The 16,942-nt window shown below is 43.3% G+C and overlaps 2 protein-coding genes across 2 annotated transcripts; both read right to left on the bottom strand.

Annotated features, from left to right (window-relative positions):
• Window positions 1-1,423: 1,423 nt before the first annotated feature.
• On the bottom strand, window positions 1,424-4,959 carry crls1 (cardiolipin synthase 1). Its single transcript, XM_086045638.1, has 7 exons — window positions 4,404-4,959; window positions 3,478-3,615; window positions 3,091-3,220; window positions 2,902-2,987; window positions 2,730-2,798; window positions 2,378-2,469; window positions 1,424-1,825 (listed from the first exon to the last, which is right to left on the bottom strand). Exons 1-7 carry the CDS (start codon window positions 4,806-4,808, stop codon window positions 1,732-1,734), a joined length of 1,014 nt encoding a protein of 337 aa, XP_085901764.1. The 5' UTR covers window positions 4,809-4,959; the 3' UTR covers window positions 1,424-1,731.
• Window positions 4,960-5,005: 46 nt separating this feature from the next.
• Window positions 5,006-16,089, bottom strand: mcm8 (minichromosome maintenance 8 homologous recombination repair factor). Its single transcript, XM_086045637.1, has 21 exons — window positions 15,932-16,089; window positions 14,871-15,167; window positions 14,279-14,344; window positions 14,127-14,209; window positions 13,916-14,065; window positions 13,682-13,779; window positions 13,114-13,312; window positions 12,962-13,047; window positions 11,681-11,826; window positions 11,122-11,196; window positions 10,912-11,053; window positions 10,092-10,122; window positions 9,881-10,018; window positions 9,740-9,800; window positions 9,332-9,412; window positions 8,164-8,359; window positions 7,871-8,087; window positions 7,182-7,391; window positions 7,022-7,098; window positions 6,142-6,331; window positions 5,006-5,810 (listed from the first exon to the last, which is right to left on the bottom strand). Exons 2-21 carry the CDS (start codon window positions 15,163-15,165, stop codon window positions 5,718-5,720), a joined length of 2,634 nt encoding a protein of 877 aa, XP_085901763.1. The 5' UTR covers window positions 15,166-15,167; window positions 15,932-16,089; the 3' UTR covers window positions 5,006-5,717.
• Window positions 16,090-16,942: the final 853 nt, after the last annotated feature.

The raw sequence follows: 16,942 nt of genomic DNA, 5'->3' as shown, positions 1-16,942 counted from the left end.
AGAAGGTCTCAGGGCCAACAGAAGAGGAATTAGTCAGACAAAAATGATTTAAAAAACATTTATAAATAGTCGCGTGGCACAAATAATCAGATTCTTTTTTTTTTTTTGCTTAAGTGTGTCTGGTCTTGGCTGAGACCTGAAGGAGATTTGCGGAATGGAAAAGAGGTCAACTGATTCCATGATAAGTCCTTCTGACAGCCTACATTTCGACACTTCACTTTCTGAAGGGGATCATCCACTACTCTTTTTACAAATATAATACAAAATATTGACCATGGTTATCTTCCAAAGTTTCTGTTGGTGTGCATTGGAGATGACATCATTGCTATACTTGGAGTGAAAATATTAAATATATTGGCTATGACAATTTTTGGGGTACACAGAAGACCCAATTTGAGGAAAAGTCAAATTTATTCATTGTAAAATGACTAATACAATGGAAGATGAGTTAACGTGAAGTGCACTTTATTTTCTCTCCCTCGGGCTGGACTTATACTGCAGGATCCATCCCAGCTTTTTTTAAATTCATATTTCAAGAGACATGACTGTTTACAGTCACACACGCACAGATGCCCATAAAACATGCAAACAACAACACACGCGGAAGTGACCGATGCATAACACAAATACTAAACATAACGTTCGCTTGACCTGAGCTAACCGACCCCCCCCCCCATTTATTTCAATGAGGGTAACCTCCACATGACTGTGCACTATCTTGCGTATTTAATGATGGGCACACCTCTAATGCAGCATATTTACATTAAAATTAATTATTATATGCAAATATATCTATAGAACAAAAAGTTGCACAAATAAGTTTATCTGTTTTGCTACACATACTAATTTGTTGACTTACATTCAATGACTTCTTGCAACAAGAAGGCATGGCTTTAAGTAAAAAAAACAAAAACAAAACAGTAACAAGGTAAGAAAGTGACAATAAAAGGACTGTTATTTTACTGATTGAATCCAAATCATTCTTGACCAGATATTTTGAAAGACGGCTTCAATTTCCCCCGTGAAATGAACAAATCTAAATTTTTTGTTTGACCTGTTAAAGCTTGACAGCACGGAAAACAGTTTTCCTTTTAATTCAAGGTGTGGCCCAACACATTTGTCTTGCAGTGTGGCTAGCATCCAGGCAGTGTGCTGTTTTTTTCTAATTCTTCAAAAAGGGCCATCCATTCCGGAACTTTTATCCTACCACTGTTTATGAAAGTCACACGGATGAAATTAATGAGAGGAGTATTGGGGCTGAACTGAAAATAAGGGAGAATTGTGGAGCATATTTATATTATATTTAATTGTGTTTACTATGACTGGAGCAACTATTTACGCACTGTGATTTTTTTTTTTTTTTTAAGTTGTGTCATTCATTGAGACATTACTATTAGGTATTCATTGCACTCTTCAAGACACATTCGCATTGACCAGATTTTCTATTTTATTGATAAATCAAACATTCATACATGATGTATACATGATGTGACTGTGATCGCTGTGACTGTGTAAAAATAGAAGCTCTTTCTACATACAGTAGGTCCAGTGGATGAGCTGCGGGACCGCCATCTGCGGTGAGTCATCGCCATGGCGACGTCTCGGCAGCCACTTGTTTGTTCTCACCACTCTTGGCCATCAGCCGGCGCTCGCGTGTCCGGCTCGTGCCTCCCCCGACCTCCGCCGACTCTAGGTCGCCTGAGGCTTGTTAGCGAGTAACTTTTGTCATCGTCATGGCGACCTGGTGTTTAGCACCCGGACAGTCTTACGGCCATAGTGCCAGTAGCTGTAGCCCGACGCCGTGGTGGTCACGGCGGTGATGAACCTGCAACACGTAGGATACAAATTACAGTGCTACCCTGATAGACAAGTGTAATTCGCTCCATGACCACGCTTGTAACTTGAAACACTAACATCAACTTTTCCCCATTAAAATGCCTTTAATGCATCACCGTCCTCCACCAAAACACCATTAAAAAAGTTGGTAACAAGTCAAGGCAGAACTTTGGGAATTTGACTAGTTTCACTCAATAAGTTGAGTAAACCCAATAGGATGAACACATGACCTCCATTCATCATAAACGCACTACTCATCACTTTAAGGGCATCAAACTTTAAGCCAAATAACTTACAGTTGAAATTGTCGTGCATTTTTTTTTTTTTTTTTAAGAAAATATGCTTGAAAAATTGCTCCTAGTGACGAGGTCGAGGACGACGCTCCATATGTGACGCCGACCATATGAATTAGGTCTGAATGCAGAATGCACGGTCAGCATTCCTTTAAAGTGCATCAGCACCCGAAGGTGTCGAGTACAGCGGCAATAAGAGGCTGGGGTGGGGTGGTGGAGACCAGCGGGTGGCGCTGTTGGCATCTTACCACAAGCCCTGCAGCAGGATGCTGTCTGTGTACTGAAAAACTGGAGCTGCCAGGGACGCAGCGACCAGAACCAGCTGGATGGCCGTGTTCACCTGCCGAGTGCCGACATCAACACAAAAACAGAACAAGACACCAAAAATAAAAGCCAAAGTCTATCTGAAGTCACAAAACGTCAGTTCATCTCTTTGTGTATTTATTGTTATGCAAATACACAAAGCATGGCAATGAAGAAACAAATCATGTGATTAAACTATGAAAAAGCCATTTTTTCTACCTTATTTCAATTTCAATTAATGAAACATAAAATCTACAAATGACTAACGTGATGCTATTTACACTGCGTGTGTCTCACCTTGCTGAAGAGCGTCGGCTTGAGTTGAGCTGTGGTGTAGCAGGGGTTAAAAAACTTACTGAGGGTCACCTGCAGGCGGCAAGGAAACAACATATACACAAGACTTCTTTTTATATCGCAATGAAAAAAATGAATTAGAAGAAAAAAAAAAAAAAGTCAAATAAAATCTCACCGGTGGCGGCACCGTCTTGTATCGGACCCAGAAGACGGCAGCGATCAAACCGATGTCCCTGAAAACGACCAGAGCCGTCAGTGGCGCTGCAAGAGAGACAACAGACACTTGATTAGACACACCAGTTGGTTGTAGCATCATTTCCCATGGCACACCTGGCCATCTCTGAAGGCACACGTGGCATAATACCTGGTATGATGTCTGCATATGTGAGGCTGATATATAAAATGCTGATGAGGATTTTATCCGCCAGCGGGTCCAAGGCGCTTCCCAAGGCTGACTTTTGCGTGGGCCACGTCCTGGCGATGTAACCGTCCAGCTGAAAAGGACACGCGCACACACAATCAAGACACATGTTGAATAGGTCTTACCTGCTGTAAAAAACAAGATGGCACTTTCGGTTTGTGCGGTTTATGTAGTCTTGCACATTTGCGTGAATCCTTAAAATGACAAGCAAGCAACTATTAATTTTTTTTTTTTTCTTTCAGAATGGACTTCTGTTTGGCATAGTGAGGCGAAGCGTGCTCGTGTTATATGACACAGTTGTGTTTTGTGTGTCATGCATGTGCATGTTACCAGGTCAGTGGCTCCAGCCAGGGTGAAGAGCGCCAGGCTGAGGTGAAAGTGTTGCTGGATAATCAGGTGACCCAGGAAAGGAGCGAGAACTATCCGACATACGCACAGCAGGTTGGGGATGGTCCACGGGTTCTCGTACTGTACGGTGTGACATTTGACATTTAATAGATTAGTGGTTCTCAAACAGGATTACTGTGAGCCATAATAACTAAGGGGTAGGTAAAAAAAATTGCAATATATGATCATTTTAATTATCATTTTTTAAATTGACAAATGGTGTATTATTTGGGAAAAATGTTCCTTTTTGTCCCTAAGTAAAGGTGTCTTTTCTAGAATACAAGCCGTGATATTAAAGTTGTGTGCCTTGTTAAATATTGAAGTTACTATCATCTTATGGCATTATCCTTTTAAAAAGACTTCTATTCTGTCAAAATACAGTACATATTTGTTTTCATACAAATCACAAACATTCACTAGTTTTTGTCCCCATTTGTTACAGTGTGACTTTTTTTTCCGAGTGGCAACCTGCCACTGAAAATTATGTGTGGTATTGTAGTGTAAGCTTTACTTGATTATGAGAGGGTCCTTGGAAAATGTCTCCACTTTAAGGGGTCCCTGGACCCAAAAGGTTTGGTATAATATGACTTGAAAACGTAAATATTTCGACTTATCTCAAAAGGTTACAATTGTTGATTCTAACAAAATGTTTTTGATAACATTACTTCTGTTTATTAAAAGAAAACAAGAATTTGTTAACATCATGACTTTCTTTCCTTGAAAATGGGCAACTTGGTATTTGGGAGTAAACAAGGAAGTCATGTTTTTATTAAGGTTGTCATAATAGTGGATCCTGAGAAAAATGCCCGCTTCAACCACAAAAGTTGGAGAAGCCCGTTGAAAACAATTCCACACACTTTCTTGCTTACCAGTTCTTTAAACTTAAACAGCCCCTGTCCGGGTACCTGGGCGGCCTCCCCCTGCGCGCCCGCTTGCTGATCGTTCTTGGCGCCGAGTCCTCGGCCTCCGGTGGACAGGAGAGCCCGGGAGTTGACCAACAAGCGACAGTGACCTCCGCGTAGCACGAGCAGCGTCCGGCACGGCCTCCACCACGTCGATGGCAACGGGCCGAGGCGACGGGGAGCGCGGCGGTCCGCCCCTCTGAGGCCGAGGCTCCAGGAGCCCACCCCAGCATCTGTGACAGGTGTTGCCCGCCGGAGCCGCCATGTCGTCGTCGCCACCTCCAGCCGACACGTAGCCCCGCGCCGCGCCGACAGCAAACACTCAGCGGCCCTTCGGCACAGCGGAGTGCTCCGAAAACACAAAATCATCATGTTCACCTGCACTCGGTCGGCGAGCGCTGCGTCCGTCGGGCCATGTCGAAATTTTACAGCTTAAGGCCGACCGAGGTCCAACTGGAGCAAGCGTGCCGCCATGTTGCCATAAAACGATGCCGCGGGTGCAGGCATTGTCGCAAAACTGTTGCAAAAAAGCCGCTAAACGAGTTTGCGCACGCAAAAAATGGAAGGTGCCAGTTACAAATATTTTATATGGTTAAACGAAATATTAATGTGATAATGCAATTGGAAAAGGTATTTAAAAAAACAACAACATTGAATTGGTTCTTGACGAGAAAGGAACATGTTTTAATAAAACATTACTGTATAACAAATAAAGTGCAAGTCAAGGAAAAATACGTTTTGGAACTATTTGGAAAACAATGCTTTCAAGAAGTACGACCCATTGAAATGGGCAAATTTTGTGCTCAAGGCCACTTTTGATTTTTTAAAACAGGGATTTATTTGCAAATGGGGATATTGATACTACTACATCTAATAATAAATGAAATGTGTATGTAAAATTTGTAAAATGTTTCAACAATAAATTAAGTAATTCTTATTTTAAATTGTATTATTTAGAATTTAATTTGAATTATTTAAATGTAAATTAATACATACAATTTTTATATTTTCTTTCATTATATTTTCAATAAACCACTTTTGAACCATTTATTTGTTATTTTAATAAATACTTTGTAACTAACCAATTTCAAGAAAAAGCATCTAAATTTAAATAAATACTTTGAAACTAACCAATTTCAAGAAAAAGCATCTAAATTAAAGCAACAAATATTACAGGAATCTTGATAGTGTTAAATGCATGGTGGGCCAGATTAACGAATTGACTCGCTGTCTGTAGTTTCCCAGTCCTTCAGTGAGTGATGGTAAAGCCTGGTTGGCTTGTCAGACTGTCTGAAGTTGGTAGAGCTTGGCTCCTTTCTTCAACAGGAAACCTTGTTCATTCAGAGAACTCACTAGACCTTCAAAGTCCATCACCTGCCCAAAAAATATACACATGATTTAGATGATGATAAATCCAGCTTTCCTTGTTTGCGGTATTGCAGCAAAGGAGGTTTCACAGAGCGGTAAGTGTGTGTTTGTTTGTTTGTTTGTTTGTTTGTTATATTGGTGTTTTTATATGGGATAAGTGAATCAGATGTCTACTGCTTTGTTTTTGTTTTTTGGGCGCTTTGCTTTTGTGATGCTTGGTTATGTTGTTGATTTATATTGTTTGGTTCAAAACGAACTTGTAACTTTCACTTCAAACTTAAACTGGTGTGTGTCGCCTTAGTAAAATAAATGCCCACACACATACTGTAAAGTGTACCTTTATGTTCAGCCTCTCCGCCACAGATCGAATGGTCTGTAGGTCAAATTGCTTCTGATTGGTCCGCTGAGCGTGCGCGTGCAGGGCGCCGATGAGTCGCTTGGCGGCGCCGCGCTGACTCATGCCCGCGCCCAGCTGCGAGCGCTCAAAGTCCAGATTGCCCAAGCCGTCGGAGTAGGTGTCAACCAGGCTGCGCATACAAACAAAACACACAACGTTAGAGAGCGTGAGGTGTGCAAAGGCATCAAGAAGGGAAATACGCTGACGTCTTGGTAGCTAATTACTTGTTTGGTGGTCTGAAAACCCAACAGAAAAGCACGCACAAGACCAGGGGTTTGCAAACTTTTGTTTTTTTAAAAAGGGATATCCACAAAATGGCTAATTGGCTGAATATTTCACATATATTTTGTAAAATGATTTATTTTACTTCAATTATTCTTTCAAACATTAAATAAATTGAACAATTTAATGAGGTAAATGAATGGGGGGAATCAATAAAAAATAATAAATACATTTGCTTTAACCAGTTTTAGGAAAAGTGATCTACTATCAGGTGTGCCATAGGAAATTATCAAATTTCACTTCATCTGAAAATCGCTATTTGTTTTCTACATATAATGTGTCTCCATTTGTTCATCGATCTATGCCAGTGACGCATAGTGACAAGCAGAACAATTCAATGCTCTTCCACTAGGTGACAGGAGGTACAATTAACCGGTTGCTTTTCATGCAACAGAACAATAGTTTTGTGTTCAACAGGCCCACAATTGGTGAGTACATTGAGACGAGATCAGTTTACTACCAATATTTTTTGTTTGGTCGTGCGATATTTCTAATGTGAAACGTGTGGCTCATAAGATGTTGGAAAACCCTGCTCTACCTGTGTTTCATAATTTCCACCACATCCTCCGCATGGCTCTTGGTGGCGGTCTCACTGAGCTCCAGTCTGGCTCTCGCCTGCACGGAAGCAGCCATATCGCGCTCCTGAATTTGTTACATTCGACACCATCGGACATCCACAGCGACAGGTTGGCGGCTACCTCGGTGAGTCTGATGAGAGACTCCAGCTGGCGGGTGGTGATGGGCGTGGTGTCGGCGGCTCGCGACTGGGACCTCAACGACAGGTAGAAGTCCTGAAGTGTCTGCGCTGCTTCCGACGAGAGCGTGGGGTGAACGTAGTGGCGAGCGTAGCTGATGTACTTCCTTAACAAGCACTGCGGAATGGGGTCAGCTGCTTCACCTGCTGGGATCTTTACAAACAAAAGCGTTTGTCATTTTCAGGTTTACAGGAAAGGCGCTTGGCGGGGGGGGGGGGGGGGGTCATTGTTGTGGTTGAAACTTGAAACCAAAGTAAAAGTGTTCTACCTGAAAATGCCGGATGTTACCAGGAGCCAATAAGAACCCAAGAGAATGAACCTCCTGTCAAGCTGCTGAAATGTTCTTTCTTTTTTAATATATGATGACTTTTTACTACAATTTATAAAATGTTCAATACTGCACACTCCTCTCTCTGCTCTCAACGCAACCGGTTGAGCCAGACAGCCGCCCCACATTGAGGTACGGGTCTGTCAGGTTTCTTCCCTGCCTCTGTGCTGTGGCTCGGTTCCTGCTCATTCAGGGTTCAGAGGGTCTCCTAATGTGTGAGGCGCGTGCTTCATATGCAAAGTGCCTTGAGACAACTATTTTTGTGAAATGGTGCTCCAGAAATCAAATGGAATTGAACCGTCACCTGCAAACGCTCAGACAGCGGCATGTGGGCGTGCTCCAGCAAGATGGATGTCTCCGCGTCGCGCTTGCTGCTCCTGGCGACCACGGCGCTGCTGGTTTTGCCTCCGCCGGCCCGGTTGGCCATGATGTGCTCCGACAGACGGCGGTCGTGAGACTCGTCGGGTATGTCCAGGAGGAGGAAGACCACGTCGAAGCGGGAGAGCAGCGGCGAGCCCATCCTGAAAATGAGGCCCCACACAGTGTAAGAGAGGTGACAATCCACAAAAGGTGATTAACCACTGACAGATGCCGTACTTCAAATTCTCCGAGACGGTCTTGCCTCGGTTGTAATGGCCTCCGATGGGGTTGGCGGCGGCGACGACGGAGGTTCTGGCGGGCAGAGAGGAAACGATTCCCGCTTTTGCCAGACTCACGGACTGTTGCTCCATGGCTTCTAATAAGGCCTGCTGTTGGCTGCCCAGCTTGTCAAACTCATCAATGCAGCACAAACCTGAACAGAGGACAGGTGTGCTGACTTACATTATATTGAAAAAGTGACTTTTCAATTCATTCACTGCCGCGGATGTTTCACGTACATTTGTCAACTGGAATCCAACTGTTTTCTGTCACCAACATAAACATTTGTCAAGTAGGTTTTTCAAATAGCAGGCAGCGTCTTGCCCAGCTGGTCTGTGAAATGTATGTTTGTAAACCACTGTAATGACGATCAGATCCCTGTAGATGGCGGTGTTGCATCACTTTGGATTTGAGCTCAGCATAACTTTTGAGTAGGGCTGCAACTAACAATCAATTTGTCCGTAACATGTCATAAAGTAGGCATGTTGATCATTGTTTTCCAGCTTAAAAGCAGGTGATCAAAAATAACTATCGAATGATTTGATCATCGATTAGTTGTCGATGAATCGATGCATCTCTACTTTTGAGTAGAAGACCAAAGATTAGACCGTGAACCTCTGCTTGGCAGGTCGACTATGAGGGAAAGAAATGCCGACACGTTTCCGACAAATATTTGCGTCAAAGTCCTTGTTTTGCTTGACATGTTTCTTTTCACAAAAAGCTTGTTTCTTCCACCAGTGATGTCTCTTTCTCTGCTTGCCTTTCTCTTCAAAATGTGGCCAGTTTGAGAACTTACACCCGCTCGCCTGGTCGCAAAGGCCTAGCTCCACTGCCGGTTGGCATGGTAACGGAAGCCCCTTAGTCCCGTGGAGCAGCATGAGACACTTGGCAACTGTTTTTAATTTGTGAAAAAAAATGGCCCCTTCAAACATTGGCAACTAAGAAAAACACTGCATCACACCCCACCTAAATTATATACACGATGAGGACCCTGACTTTTGATTGACACTATCTTGTGAGGCATTAACTCGTTTTCTGGATCTCCTTGAATTGTTTCTAGGTGTACCTATTGAAGGGGCCGATGAATGTAAAGCAAATGCATGTATGTTTGCACTTGCTTCCCCACCTTGGTCAGCCAGCACCAAGGCCCCAGCCTCCAGAGCGTAATCGCCACTTCCTGGGTCTTTGTACAAACTCACTGTTAGTCCTGAAGAAATGAACACAAAATTAGAAGTGTCATTTAACTACATTTATATGTAAAACATTCTCAAATAAATCAAAGAGTTGAGGAATACAATATGGACAGCGACAATCGCGTTGCGTTATTGCTGAATTCCCTTACACACAGAGGCCTCTATTAGGACCTGATACCAACCTCAGAATGTGGAAATTTGCTCCCTCCCCACCTCACCCGTTCAGTGTCGGTGTCATTTATACAGAGTAGCAACATGGGGAATAAGGTGGAAAACGCTGGCCCAAATCAATAAAAGTTTACAGACTCAATGTGAGTGCTACACATAAAATTGGTGTTTACCTGCAGTGCTGGTACTGTTGCCGCAAACATAGATACCCCTGGGAGCCACATTGCACACTGCCTACACATGAAAATACAATTATTTTGTTACACTTTTAACAAAAAGCAGGAAGGAGTCCGCCTCTGAGGCATTGAATCAACCTGCAACATCTGGCTCTTGCCCAGCCCGGGGTCTCCCACCATCAAGACGTGGGGGTCTCCTCTGACCGGGACGCTGTTCTTGCCCATGTGTTTCTGCCGTCCTCCGAACAACACCAACGCAAGCGCCGCTTTCACCAGCTACAAAGACGTGTGGGAATGCATCAGCGTGACAGGCCAACCAGAATGACGCAGAATGGACGGCGACGCTCACCAGGTGGCCGTAGATGGCGGGACACAGAGAGCTGCAGAGGGGCGAAAGGAGTCGACTCATTTAGAACGAGCAACTGAAAGACGCAGGAAGACGTTGCACGGATGAAGAATCTCAAGTTAAGGTATATATTTTCAACGGATGGTATAAAATGTGTCTACTGTTGTCAGTTTGGGTTTGGCCCGAGGAGGAAATCATGACAAGCCATCTAAAGTTCAATTTTGGTGTGTGTGAACACACGTTCAAGTGTTGTTCTCTTGTAGCCTCAAATGGATGATAGAATTATAGGCTGTACAATTATTTTATTTTGTTGCTAATATTTTGGCACGGCAGCACGTGGACTCGTAATTAGCGTGTCTTGCCTCATAGGCTAAAGATGCGTGTTCCGATCTTAGGCTCAGTTTACATTATATTTCTGGCAGCCATGGAAGGAGGCGGTGGAGGACAAAACGTGACAGGGTGTGATTGCTATCGATGCCTGATGGACATGGTGCCGATGACCAACCTAGGTGGCTGTCAGAAAACGGGGGGGCGGGGGGGAAGAGTGAGTGAAGACGGTGCAGTGTGTCAGTGAATACCAAGCTCTTCTGCATGTTTTGTTACGGGAGATGAAATTGTAAATTAGTTTTAGGTCAATTATTGAGCGTCAGTTACATGTGCTCACTGACGCCAACGCTGGCGCCTGGCCCAGTAGTGGAGCTTCATCTGACATATTTCATTCAAAGAAAGCCTACGAGGTTGAAGTAAGACTATCTTGTCCATAGATGTGAATGCTTCTTTGCATTTTTTTTTTTTTTTTAACTTTTCGGGCCAGCACACTTACTGCACTATGAGTCTGAGCAGGTCAGGTTGCGACTGGATCTCCTGGATGGCATAGAGCTCCTTGAGGCTAAACTCCTCACCTCCACAGCGATGCTCGGGCGAGCCGCCGGCCGACCCCGCGCCTCCAGACTTTGACTGCTGACCTGCAATCAACATTCATGAGCTCCCCTCGATGATGACGCCTAACTTGAAAGTGAAACTTGAACGGCACCTTTTGCGTTGCTGACTGACGTGGCCTCAATGTAGAGGAGGAACATGCACTGGTCCTTATTCCACCTGGAGGTGCCTGGATCACAAAAGCAATATTAATGCAGTAAAAATTTGCAGGTGTTTCTCACGTCACCCCGGTACACAGGGGTGGCATGCTCATCATCAGAGGGTATCTGAACATGTAGCCTGAGCAAGTGTCGTTAAAATATGACACAAATATATATGATTTTAAAGGTTATTTTTTAACTGAACATTTTCTGAATTGCTCTTAATGTCTATCAAAGTGGGTCGCGATTTAAGCTACAAAAGGAAAACGCTGGTGCCCAATTGAGAACCAATGATGTCAGAAGCAATCAAAAGAATTTTAATATATCAATTTGCTGGCCTTCTGAAAAGTAGTGTGCTATGTGAATCTCTATAGGGTGAGTTGCTCTTTGCCAATCAAACCATTGAAACAAACTTACTGGTACTCATACCACACTGTATAACTTATTAAGTTGCAGCTATATTCGGTTGACACGTCTATACACACAGACGTTCATGTGTGTGTGCGCGCGCACCATCATTTGTGACTCTAACGATCCCCGTCACTGTCACCGTGTCGCCAGGGACGCAGCTGTCACAGAGGTCGGCGGTCAGGTGGCACTCGACAGTGCGCGGGATCCGTCCAGCCTCCCTCTGCTCACCGCACACCAACTCCTGCACCCTGCCAACACACACACACACACACACACACACACAAGCAAAGATATTCTTAACAACCCCATCTATAGCACTCTGTCAACATTCTGTTGTTTATTTGAACAGACCAGAACCGGTACGAGTCATGCAGTCAGTCTGCTGCAGGTGAGTCACTGCTGAGGTAACAGTGAGCTAAGTGTGACACCTAGTGGTGATATTGTGATATTCAATCACTACCGAGGGCGCAATGAAGGTGAGCCCTGGGAAATTATCCACACGAGAAAACTACAGATAGGGAGACCCGAGCAGACATACTAACCAATAGTTGACTGTGCTGCCCCAATGCCATTTGCAGAATTTAATATTCAGTTTAAACAGAAAAAAAAGAGAGAGAAAAAATTGTGAACATTATGATTTCTTGCTGAAAATGTTAAATAGTGATTTACTACATTTCTGAAGGGGAAAAAAAAACTTAGTGGTAAGATGTTTGTGTTGATTTCTGATCTAAACGTACTGCATGACAAGGTGATTCATTCCTGTTTAAAACAGTAAGCAAATTGATAGTCCACACCAAGGTTCTTATAGTCAACAAAGAAAAACAAAATAACTAAAACAAATAATGGAAAAAATATTTTTGTTAAAATAAAAAAGGAAACAGCTTTAAAAAAAAGCAGAAAACTAACTGAAATTACGTCTTACGTTTAGAAAACGAACTATAATTATAGTGAAAATGTCCTTTGATTTCATCTTTGTCAATGTATTTATGTCAGTATTGCTGTACGTCCGTAGAGAAGGAGGACGCTCAAACAGTCATATTCAGTAGACATTATCAATTGTAGGTTACCTTATTACACAATACTTAGTGACCTTTTTTCTTAAATCTTGCACTCAACAAACACTCCATAAATTAAATGAAAAAACGAAAACTAATAAGAATTAAACTAAAACAAAGCATCTGTGAAAAAAAAAAAAAAAAACTCACTAACTAAATAAATAAAAACCAACAAACCTGCTCAAAAGACTAATTAAAACTAACTAAATAAAATCAATTTAAAAAAATAAAAACCAACTCGAATGAATAATCCCAAACTATTACAACCCTGGTCCACACACACAGACAACACAATATATGGTCGAAAAGTGTTGCGTGTGATGCTTACTTGATGATTTGCCAGTCCACAGTGTGTGTAAGACGGGAACTCCGTCTGGCACTGAACGCACGACTGCGGCAATCTGGCTGGATACACTGCGAGACAACACACGCGACTGACACTCTTCCACCACCAACACGACGAGCATGCGTCTTCCATACCTTGGCGGGTGTGGCGTACTTGCCGTGGTGCAGCGGCAGCGAGAGCGTGCTGGAGCACGTCAGGCACTGGAAGGCCAGCCTGGTGCATTGGGGCCTGATGTTGCTCACTCGGACCACCGTCCCCCTCACGCACACCAGGCAGCCGAACACGCTGGCGCGCAACGTGCGCAGCGGCGTCAGCGGCTCGTAGTTGTACAGCCTGTAATCCAAGTCACGCTTACGGCGCGTATAAAAAGTCTGCACACCCTTGTGCAAATGTGAAGGAAAAAAAAAATCCTTCATAAACAGAAAACCGTTCTAGAGGGGAATTAAAAGTAAACAACTGAGACAGCCTGGTGACGCAAGTGTGCGCACCCTTTTATTATTTGTGGCCGTGTTCGGAATTCATTCAAACTCAGCGCGTCTATCGAAAAGATGTCCTTTTTCCCCCAATTGTGTTGTACAGGTTATAGATCACAATGGTCATTTTTGATTTCATAAAAACTGCGCATTTGAACAGGGTGCGTCGACTTCTTCTATTCACAGTGGATGTGGACAGAAAACAAATGTGAGATTCGCTGCCGCGTACCTTGCACTGATGTGAGGGATGTGGATAATTGGCGCGGTCACAGGTAGCTCGTCCCCAGGCAGCTCAGCAGCCTGCTTCTCCAAGTCGACAGTTAACACCTGTTTGTTAACAACAAGAGAAAGAGGCCATAGAACATATTCTTGAAAAAAAATGTTTGCGTTGACTTCCTATTTAAGAAGCATCTGTGTGTGTGTGTGTGTGTGGGCGTGTGTGTGTGTGTGTGTGCGTGTGTACCTGGTGAATGGCCACTCCCAAACAGTTGAGGATCACCTCCGGTTGCTCCTTCAACTCGGCGGTCAGGGCAGGAAGCGCCGCAAGCACGGTCTCGTTTGCGGTCAGGTCTGCGTAATCCACCAGTACGCTGCCCTGACGCTCGATCTCGTCCTGTATCGCACAGCAAGTCACCACTCCAGTCCACCACATAGCGTCAGAAACACAACCCCACCTTGTCATAGAGGTCAATCTTGGAGGCAAAGTATTTCTCAAACACTTTGATTTTCTCCACGCTTGGCGAGCTCTCGATGAAACCTGCCGAAAGACAAGTCCGATTGTCACGTGCGAATCTTGCCAAGGCTAGACCTAATCTTCAATAAATACCGTCGGTGAAGTACAGCGACCATCCTTTGTAGGGACACAGTGCATCCAGAGTGGCCTGATGGAGGACTGAAATGCAATTGGCATTAGAATTGGACTTATTAGTCAGGTCAAATTTGGAAGCAGCCACCTCCGCCAGCACTTATGTGTTTATTGTTCACTTGAACATATTTAGTTGATACAACTTGACTTGTCTTGTTCAATGAATACAATGCTATTGTATTTTTTCATTTAGTTTGAACATTTTCTTTCATTTTATTGGTTTTTATTTTCGAAATGCTAAGTTAACATGGTTTAGGTTGATGCAGGTATCACAACGGCAAAGGCACATCTGTTACCTTGAGGTAGGTAAAAAAAGGGAAGAAAAAAAATTGGGTGAGTGGGTTCAGACTAGAGATACTGTAAAACAGGTGAGTATTTTTCAAGGTGAGACAGTGTGACGAGAGTCATAAGTACAGATAACTAGAAGCAGTCAAAAAGTTTGAATTCATGTTACGGATGAGAAGTAATTATTTGTAAGTAAGGGTGGCTTCAGGACAGGACATGGGCACAAAAAATAGTAGCACATCTGCCTTCATTCGTGAAATAGACTCACCCCTATGTGTGCCAGAGCTGTGACTTGCTGACGCTCTGTTATCACCTCCAGCCTTCCCTCCGTTTGGTCCTCCTCCTCCTCGTCCATTACCTGAGCCCCCTTTCCACGGTCTACCCCTCCATCCTCCTCCTCCTCCTCTCCATCCCGCATTGCCTCCTCCTCCTCTCCATCCCCCATTGCCTCCTCCTCCTCTCCATCCCCCATTGCCTCCTCCTCCTCTCCATCCTCCACCATTTCCTCTCCAACCACCATTTCCACCCCTCCATGGGCCTCTTTTTGAGTCCTGTCCACTCATTCCTGGGAAAAAGAGGAGATTAAAAAGTAAGAGTAACTAACAGCTAATTCCCGCAAAGAAGCGGGTGATCTGAATCGTGTTCGCATTGTTTTGCTTATTACAAGAAAGAAGGCCCGTGGAACTCAATCACGGAGTCAAGTGGGCTGAACATTTCCAAAGACATGATACCTGCCTTTTATTCGCTGCAAAAGTGGCTCTTTATCGATATGTTGGAAACTTTAGACCCGAGACGTGCATTCAAGACGCAAATACTTTGCTAAGGTCACCTTGCCTCAACTGTACAACTCTACATGAGAAATGATGCGTTATTTACTTTTCGACAACACACGCTCTAACCAAGAAAAGTTCTTTTTTTCAATAGTGCTTACAAAATTTGTTTTCAAAAAGGGATTTTTTTTTTCAAAAGGGCACATTAGCTGTAAAAACATTTTTCTGTGGAAGTTATTTTCACATTAGCTGTAAAAACATTTTTCTGTGGAAGTTGATGCAAGTCAATTCTAGGGAAAATGTTTCAAAACTTGGTATAGAGAAAAAGGCAAAGCTTGTTAATGACAAGTGTCAAACGAATGTAGGACCGCTCGGGTCAACTGTGTTTACGGGTTACAAATAACTACCTTATACTAGTAGTCTAGTACAACTAAATCCCAAATGGCACTAGTACACCACTTACACACTTTTAGTTTTGCACATTTCGAACATCCCAGTTTTTTGGACGGCTTCAATTATAACTAGCTCACTTCTGCATAGAAAAAGTGTCAAAACATACCTGGGACAAGTAAAATAGTCACAGGGTAACAAAAAGGCTGAAAGTGACCGATTAAATTTCGATGTTTCCTCTCGACGAGCTGTCAAACTTTCCCTCCACGGAGTCGGAGCTTCTTCTTCGCCTTATTTCGGCGGTGACTCGAGTGCCCCGACTAACTACTGACTCTTAGAGGACAGACATAGCACTACAGTTGAAAACACCGACAGATTTGCACGCCACTGTAGTAGCCATTTAGTAGTACGTAAATGTAAAATTATAATTTCATTTAACCTATTGACTATTTGGCATACCACTAGTGGTACAGGGGAATCTCACTAGTGGTACACACTTCACTGCAAAATCACTGCATTAGCTTTACGTTTTAATTTTGCATGATATACAGATTGAAAGTTCCATCCATCCATTACTCAAACCGCTTATCCTCCCTCACAAGTGTTGCGGTCGTGCTGGAGCATATCCCAGCTTTCCTCGGTGCAGGATAAAACAACAACAACAACAACAACAACAACATAAGGAAGTATGCTACATTATTGAACAGGCATGTATAATGCATAGATTAGGTTACAGATCATATAATGATGATGCAAAGTATCAATACGAAGCATAATAACACCAAATGTAAAGTGATGATGATGATGACTAGCATTTTGCACCACTGGAACTGTTTTCCTCTGTACAATACGTGCAGAATGACGTCAATTGCAATTTAAAAAAATGCAACACCATGACTGGGGTATGATGACAAGTGTGTGATCAGAACTTTCAGAAACCTTTCTCATAGTATGCTTTGCAAAAGTGTAGCTATGCAGTAATAAACGTTTAATAATGATTGTAATACAAGAAGAAACGCTTTTGTTTGGATCATCTCCCTACTCCCACGCATGGCCATTAAGACATTGGGGACTGTTTGTAATTCATCGTCACTGTTGCTTCCGAGCATTTTGTTGCAAATTCGTAGCCTACGTGCAAAACGTGAGGCTCGTGTGACGCCTGCTGTTGACGTCTCACACA

Source organism: Filicampus tigris, chromosome 11 (assembly GCF_054856515.1).
Source record: "Filicampus tigris isolate MCC_2025a chromosome 11, RoL_Ftig_1.0, whole genome shotgun sequence".
NCBI lineage: Eukaryota > Metazoa > Chordata > Actinopteri > Syngnathiformes > Syngnathidae > Filicampus > Filicampus tigris.
This window is presented reverse-complemented; position numbering and strand designations above follow the sequence as displayed.